Here is an 8,323-nt window from a genome sequence, read left to right as displayed (position 1 = left end):
ACAAGAATCATTTCAAACAGCACCCTTTTTACCCTGTCAAAAACACCTCCCCACAGATTAACCTGTTTTGAGTGCCTGTTCCTTTAAATGCTAATGAGCCAGCTCCCCCTTCCCCCCTCTCCCCCTCTCCCCTCCTCCACGAGATGCGCTCGCCTAGCTGCTGCCTGCCCCGCTAGCCATTACCTTTGTAGAAATATGGCTACTGCAGATGAAGATAGCGTCGTGCAACCATATCGTTTTGAACCAGAGTCAGACCCTGAACAAGAAGAGGCTCCCGAACAAGTTCGAGAAGTTAGGGCTCAACAGGATGTTTCTGAATGTCACTTCTACATTGTTTTTGTTTGTACATTGGCTAAGGTCTCACAGTCTTGTTAGCGGTTTTGAGAGCATAGTGGTGCTAGAGATTCGAGTACGTGAATAGTTTGTGCATGTATGAGTATGTAGCAAATACAGTGTGTTTATGTAAGTGTTAGGTTGTAGTGGATTTTATGTACACTTGCACATGTAAATAAGGAAGTCTTATGTTTTAAATAATGCATATAGAAAGATAATTTACATCGTGGATATTAGGGAGGAATATTCCGATTAATGTATTAAGAAGCATAGACAAGTATGATCACTGTATTATATGTGTAACTGTAATGTTGATTTTATGAGGTTTATTGTTATCACAACTGTAGGATGTGGACAGTATGAATGAGATTGGTTTTATTATGGTAGAGGTGCGTTTCCCTTGAGATCCTAGCTGGTTTCCTGTTTAGGCTCTTATTCTGAAGTCTAAAACCGGGGGTAGGGCTCTAAACCGGAAGCGGAAAGCAGCTGTTACCTCTCTTGGCGCAAAGCTCAGTCTCTTTTGAAATGCTGAGTGAGAACAACACACAAACTGGGAGCTTTAAGCTCACTGAATAAGGACTGTAAGTACGAATCTTATTTGTGAGACATTAGATTGTCTGATTATTGAGGTCGACAGAAACTTTAAAGCAACCAGAAATGACTGTCAAATAAATACTCTTAAATGCATCCCTAGTGTTGAGACTTCTTCCACAAAACACATCGCTCCATCCAGACTCTTTTGAACCCTTTTACTCTTTCATAAGTTACTGTTTGTGAAAGTGTTTGTGTAAATGCAAGTAACGGGAACACCATGAAGATATAAATGCTACATGAGTAAAGTTCCATCTGTAAACTTAAAGTGTTATCTGACAACAGTAAGTGACCAAGCAGGGGCGGGGGTAACGTTTATACCTCCATTAATTAGCGTTTAAACCTTGTTTACTTATTAAATAGTTGTATTTGATGACTTATGACTTATTTGATGACTCATGTCTGTAATATGAACACAACTTTCAAATAAACTTTACCTGCAAAGTTGTGGTGGGGGCAGGGTTGCCAGGTCTGTGTGACAAAACCAGCCCAATGGCCAATCAAAACCAGCCCAAAACCAGCCCAATGGCCAAATAAAACCAGCCCAAAAACCAGCCCAATATCAGAACTCAAAATATGCGAGTGCCAAACCATATACACTGCTTTTAAAGTCCAACAGCATTGCTATCATTGCCAAATGTATTGTAATATCTACAAAGTAACACCAAATGTTTAGTATGCCAGCATTAAAAGCAGTTTACGGTAGGATTTGGGTATAAATAAATTATTTCATTTAAAATATGGCTTTTTATTTAAAGATATTCATGTAATTTGCATGCAAAATAGGTCTACCCGAACCAGCGGACAAAAAAAATTCAACCCGCAGCAACATTTCAAAAGTAGCCCAATTCTGCGGGAAAACCACGGACCTGGCAACACTGGGTGGGGGGCGGTCCAAGGCCATGTAGCCAGACTCCCTACATGGGCGTGCTTCAAAATCTACGTAGACGTTGGTGGTGATCCCATTTGACGCACTCAAGCATATCGTTTCTGATATAGAGGAACCACAACAAGCCACGTGAGGGGGTTTTTTCCAGCGTTTTTGTGTTGGGAGACATGCCAGATATCCAAATTAACGTATATAACCAGTAAAAAAGTGGAATTTTCATAATATGTCCCCTTTAAGAAAATCCACTTGTAGCCTGCGTAGGCTGAAAAGTGATTTTGGAGCAGAAAAAGAAGAAAATGCAGATTTGAGGCAGTAATGTGATCAAAAAAATCAGGTATTCATGCAAATATCCTCAAACTTGTAAGCAGTGATTTCTTTGGAGGAGAGAATGAAAAACATTGCAGCTTTGATGCAGTAATGTAATGAATGCATCAGGTATTCATGAAAATATCATGAAGACAGAAAAGTATTTTCGGAATCGAAAGAGAAGAAAATGCAGCTTTGAGGCAGTAATGTGATGAAGGCTTAAGGGCTTACGGTATTCATTAAAACATCATCAAACTTGTAACGCTTGTGTTCTGAGACACTTTCTTGTAGAAAAAACAGAAACTATGTTTTTTTTAAAGAAAATCTAATTTCAGTTATTGCAGGCTGACAAGTGTTTTTGGAGCTGAAATAGAAGAAAATGCAGCTTTGAGGCAGTAATGTGATGAAATCGTCAGTTATTGATGAAAATATCATCAAACTTGTAACTCTTGTGTTCTGAGACTTTTCCTTTAAAAAATCAAGAAACTATGTATCCTTCAAGAAAATCTACTTTTGGCCTCTGTGCAGACTGAAAAGTGATTTTTGAGCAGAACAAGAAGAACGTGCTTGAGGCAGTAAATCGGGTATTCATGAAACTTGTATGGAGTATTTTTGGAGCAGAAAAAGAAGAAAATGTATGTTGATTCTTCATTCCTTGCACCTGCCCTCAGCCACTCCTTTGTTGTCTGTATCTCTGTTTCGTAGTGTCTCTGTGTTGATGTCTCATTCCCAGTGTTTGTTCGCATGGTGATTAGGCCTACTAGTGTGTGTTTTTGAGCCAGCGTTTTTATATTTGACCTTTTCCCGATGTAAAGTTTTTTTGTTTCACTCAAGCCTGTTTCTCTGCACTTGAGCCTCGCACAGTGTGGCTGCCCTGCAGCAGACAAAAGCAGGACACCGTCACAGATTTTAAACCCGGAGCATCAACAGAACCTTGTGAGATCAGCTTTAAAAACGTTGTGAGGAGAAAATGTAACCCTTTTTGATTTTGTGTGCTTGTTTATTAAAAGGCATATTCAACAGTGGGACATCATCCCCGTGCTCCTCACTCCTCACAGAACAGCATAATAAAGATTGAAGTAAATTTGAAATGTGTGATATTGGGCTCTACAAAATAAACTAAAACAAGTCATTTGACGCATTTATCAGCACAGTGTTAATATACTGTCAATATCTTCACTTTTCATGCTGTGTCATCACTGATGCACTCAACATAATTCATTCAAAGAATTATTAGGTATCTTTGTCAAAATGTCTGACTTAGATTCATCTCCCACCCCACTAATGTAAATGTTGCTGACGTACTGTGCTTGATTGATAAGTTAATATGACACTTAAAGGGCTAAGGGCAGTCACATTTCAAATGTATGGAAATTCCACACACAAGCCATTAAACTCCAATAACAATGCACACATTTCTCAATTATTTAGGTCGGCAGTATTGAGTAGCATTTGTTTTTTTAAATTATGTTGTAGACCTCAAAATCAAAATACCAGGTAAAAAACCCCAAAGCTGAATCATGATGAGTAAGACACTGGCATGATGCTGCCGAATTGATTTATCGAGATGCTGCTTGAGTCTTTGACTTGATCCAGTCCAGGAAGTGAGTGACCCGTGTGTAGACCCCAGGCTTGTTCTTCCTTCCACATTGGTCCCCCCAACTCACCAGACCATAAATAACTTTGGAATTGTTCTGGTTACAAGTCAGTGGGCCTCCAGAGTCACCCTGAAACAAGAGCACACAGCTCACAGCACAATTTAAGATGTGCAGGAATTTTGAATGATAGCATGCACATTTCCTTACTTACCTGGCAGGAATCCACCCCTCCCTGTAGGTAGCCAGCACAGAACATAGAATTAGTCAACACTCCACCATAAACTTGGCGTTCAGAGCACCTTTCCTGACTGATCAGCATGACATTGGCCTCCAGCAGGTGGTTGGAACCAAATTGAGCTGCAGAAAGAAGGTGAAAACAATTTGACTTTAACAAACATACAAAGAATGTTGTATTATAGAAAGTTATCTCTAATTTCAGTGGTGGTTGTATACTAATAAAGATGGGAGGTTCTCAGGGTCCTTTAAAAAACATTCAAAATGTAAGTGCCTCTGAAACAAACCAAAAGTGAACAATGACTTATTTTGTGGTTAAATATGCAATACTAGCCTTACAGTCCTCAGTGGCACCCCATCCAGAAATTGTACACTCCATCCCATCAGGCAGTTGGGCATCAGGCAAACAGGCTGTCTTCACAAGCTGGGTCTCATTGGCACAAACTCCATCAGTGCCTCTTAGCCTCAACAGGGCTTTGGGAATTGAGTTTGGATAAAAATCACATTCAAATTTAAAATGAAATGATAACATTCTTAACCTTGTGTATTTTTACATCACAATCTCATTACTTTTTAAACTCTTATATTAAAATGTACTTCATGTATCATCTCAAAATGGTGCTATTTGATTCTCACATCCCTACCTCAGTTAACTGAACATGCTAAAAGGGTTCAAATAATTGTAACCATTGCTTATTTCATAACAAATAAGAGAGACAGATTTACCTATGTCATTGTAAACAGCTGCAGGGCTCTCTCTGTAGTTCTCATGTACGATAGCCTCCTCAACTTTTAAGGTTTGCTCTGTGGATTCCTTTGTATTCAGTGACAGACCTCCCACAACAACCTGCATGTCCTTCATTTGTTCACTGTGTAAACAACACAGGGTTCCATAAATATTAACACAAAATGTGAAAGCTATTCTACAATCAGCCAATATTAGATCACTAGTATTGCTTACATGCAGTGTCCAGCTGTCAACACCCAGCAGCTCTCAATAAGAACTCCTCCACATATATGTCTGTATGGGTTGTTGGAGTTCTTCGATCTCATTTGCAGGGACACCTGCCAGGGTGCAGCCCCAGGAGGGACCTTCAGACCCCCAAAAATTCGAGTAACAGTCTTTTTTGGCTGAGGCTGCCCACAAGTAGCGAACTGTTGCACTGGAACGGTGGCATTGGGAGTACCTACAGCAGGTGTAAGAGTAAGTTGTGGAGCCTGGGTGGGCTTTTCAGTTGTGGAAGGTTGTGGAGCCTGGGTGGGCTTCCCAGGCATAGAGGGTTTGGAAGCTGTCGGTTTGGAGGTGACTGTAGGTGTGGTAGGTTGGGGTGTGGGAGCAGTGGGATTAGCACCTGTCAGGACAATTTCAGTTGGCACCACACCTGAAAACACTTGCACAAGAAGATAAAAAAGATAGCCAATATCTTTTTTGACTATTTTTGACATAAAGTTGCCTGATGCTCTGTAGCTCACCTGTTGGTGTAAGACACTCTGTGACATCACAATAGTCCCATGACAACCTGCGGCCTTGTCTGAAGAAGCACCAGGGCATCTCGTCTCCGTCCGGGTTTCTGTGTCATAGAAAATATATGAGGGTGCATCGTCTTGTAGGTTTTCGTTGCTATTTGAATGCACTTATGTATTTCCTCCTAACCTGCAGAAGTTGTGAGGGCCGAGACCATCTTTGTCCTCAAAGGAGTTGAAGGGATCAGCTCCGTTCTCAAGGATGAAGTAAGAGTTCCAGTGGAGGCATTCACGGAGGTCATCTGTTTCACTCACATTGCCTCGGTACGACTCTCCATCCTCCACATAGCAGTCATTCGGGCCTAAGAAATGTACTTTACTCAGTCAACACTGATATGCATCGTCACAACTCATGTATAAGAGTTGTGACGATGCATATGTTGGATTGGAGAAAGGAAAACAATAATGTAGGGAGTAGAATTTACCAACATGGCAGAAACGTCCTCTGTACCCCATAGGGCACAGGCAGTCAAAGTCATTGCCATCCTTGATGCATTTCCCACCATTCTTACATGGATTGGGCTCACAGAGTGAGACTTTGGAGAAAAATGGTGAACAGTGAACATTTACTTTTGGGATCTGAAGAAACTTGTGTAAAAGAGGCATTCAATCTTATTTGGACAAAGAAATACAGCGTACAGTGTGTGCAGCGTGGAGGCTGAAAGGGCTCCTTGCATTTGCATTCGTAGAACGGAGGAGTTGAAGTCAGCACACATTCACCACGCCCGCATCGACCTCTTTTACAACGTTTGGGACCTGAGATGACAACACGCTAGTTTTCAGAATTTTTTGCTCATATATATACAGGACTGTCTCAGAAAATTAGAATATTGTGATGAAGTTCTTTATTTTCTGTAATGCAATTTAAAAAACAAAAATGTCATGCATTCTGGATTCATTACAATTCAACTGAAATATTGCAAGCCTTTTATTCTTTTAATATTGCTGATTATGGCTTACAGCTTAAGAAAACTCTAAAATCCTATCTCATAAAATTTTAATATTTCCTCAGACCAAGTAAAAAAAAAGATTTATAACAGCTGAGTGTTTGTCAAGGCTCAGGAAACCCTTGCAGGTGTTTCGAGTTAATTAGACAATTCAAGTGATTTGTTTAATACCCTACTAGTATACTTTTTCATGATATTCTAATATTTAGAGATAGGATATTTGAGTTTTCTTAAGCTGTAAGCCATAATCAGCAATATTAAAAGAATAAAAGGCTTGCAATATTTCAGTAGATTTGTAATGAATCCAGAATGCATGACATTTTTGTTTTTTTAATTGCATTGCAGAAAATAAAGAACTTCATCACAATATTCTAATTTTCTGAGACAGTCCTGTATATATATATTTGTCTAACAACAAAAACAAGATGGTAAAGAAAAAAAAGATTTCTTCAAACCTTTCTGGCATTTCTTTCCCCTGAACGGTTTGGGACAATCGCATTCAAATTTCCTCTTCCCTTTCTGCTCACACACTCCATTATTGAGGCAAGGGTTTGGGTTGCATTGGCCTAAGAAATAAGAGAAGGAGGGGAACATAAAGCTTTCCAGCTTTTCAATGAAATACATACATTTTTGAGAAAACAAGTGATATTATGCAGATATGTGTAAATAGTTTGACATTGTTAACTAACTCTCTCACCTTCTGGCTCTTGAAGTTCAAAAACCCATTCTGAATTACCATGTTCATCGTCATCATCATCATCATCACCAGCTCCCTCCAGGATCTCAAAGAAAACGTCTGAAATCGTGATTTTCCTTAAAAATACTGTTTATATAGCATTGTTTTCTTCCTTTTTCTCTTTCCATATTCAACTAAATATACAAATATTGATCTACTTATAAAATATTTTAAAATGAGAAAAAATAAGCACTTACCTCTCAATATGTCCTCAACCCTTCCTTTCTTTTCGTGGTGTTTATGCCCAGGTCCATGACCCTCGTGATCACGATGATGGTGTTTGTGCTTTTTTCGTTTCAGCTGAATAATAATTTAATGGCACCACATAAGAGTCATAATAATAAAAGATAATGTATTGTTACACATGTTGTAAATTCAGGTTTTTAAACAGAAACAATGACTACAAGCTATATTGTATTTTAATCTCAGCCAAATGAATTAAAAAACATTGCAACATTGAAACAATAAGCACAATAATAAAGACAGTGAATACATACTTCAGCAGGTACGAGGAGCACCGCCAAGAAGAGGCACAATAAGAGGAGCTTTAGGTTCATGATGGCAGTGGATCACAGGACATCCAGGAGAGTGCACAACCTGGCAGATCACTCACACTTTTTAAGTACACTAACCTTTGATTCTGAAGGCTTTTCCTGTACCGTCCCTGCTGTTGACTAACCTTTATTGATTTTAACCCTGATCTTGGATTGTTTTTCTTAGTTAATAATATTTCATGTTCGGCAATACTTTAAGTGGACAAATAAATGCTGCAAATTCAAGATTACTCTCTCTGGCACACTTGAAACAGTGTTCTTATTGAAATTCATTTGAATACATTTTGATCAAATTGTAAAAGCGTTGAACTCAGCTCTAACGCAATGGCTCAGAGAGCATATTTGCATAGCAAAGTGTTTGTTTGAATAGGACTTTGGCTCCAAATATACTCATTTACTGCATTTCATACTGTGTGCTTTTTAGATCTCTTTATACATGTACTAAATCAGCTAGATGTAATACTAGTATGTTCAATCAAATATACAATAACAGTACTTGTATCAGTAACTATTTATACTTCCAAGTAAACTGAAACCTTTTTTAAACAAGACGTTGTAATTGTTTTTCGCTTTGTAAACTGAATATGCATCAAACATGGTCCCTTTTCTTA

General features: G+C 38.9%; 1 protein-coding gene across 3 annotated transcripts; it reads right to left on the bottom strand.

Moving 5' to 3' along the window:
• Window positions 1-3,085: 3,085 nt before the first annotated feature.
• LOC130207609 (hyaluronan-binding protein 2-like) lies at window positions 3,086-7,901 on the bottom strand. Of its 3 annotated transcripts, none has more exons than XM_056436260.1 (13): window positions 7,656-7,901; window positions 7,356-7,458; window positions 7,120-7,218; window positions 6,878-6,988; window positions 6,115-6,231; window positions 5,901-6,011; window positions 5,606-5,777; window positions 5,425-5,522; window positions 4,913-5,333; window positions 4,678-4,820; window positions 4,291-4,425; window positions 3,929-4,074; window positions 3,086-3,846 (listed from the first exon to the last, which is right to left on the bottom strand). In XM_056436260.1, the coding sequence occupies exons 1-13, from the start codon at window positions 7,713-7,715 to the stop codon at window positions 3,679-3,681; spliced, it is 1,884 nt and encodes a 627-aa protein (XP_056292235.1). In that variant the 5' UTR covers window positions 7,716-7,901; the 3' UTR covers window positions 3,086-3,678. The 3 variants fall into 3 exon arrangements, with proteins under 3 accessions (XP_056292235.1, XP_056292234.1, XP_056292237.1); XM_056436259.1 differs by having other exon boundaries at window positions 4,913-5,342; window positions 7,656-7,899; XM_056436262.1 differs by having other exon boundaries at window positions 4,913-5,303; window positions 7,656-7,899.
• Between the last annotated feature and the right edge of the window lie 422 nt (window positions 7,902-8,323).

Source organism: Pseudoliparis swirei, chromosome 17, assembly GCF_029220125.1.
Source record: "Pseudoliparis swirei isolate HS2019 ecotype Mariana Trench chromosome 17, NWPU_hadal_v1, whole genome shotgun sequence".
NCBI classification, from domain to species: Eukaryota; Metazoa; Chordata; class Actinopteri; order Perciformes; family Liparidae; genus Pseudoliparis; species Pseudoliparis swirei.
Note: the sequence above shows the minus strand (reverse complement) of the source record. Positions and strands in the feature narration are given on the sequence as shown.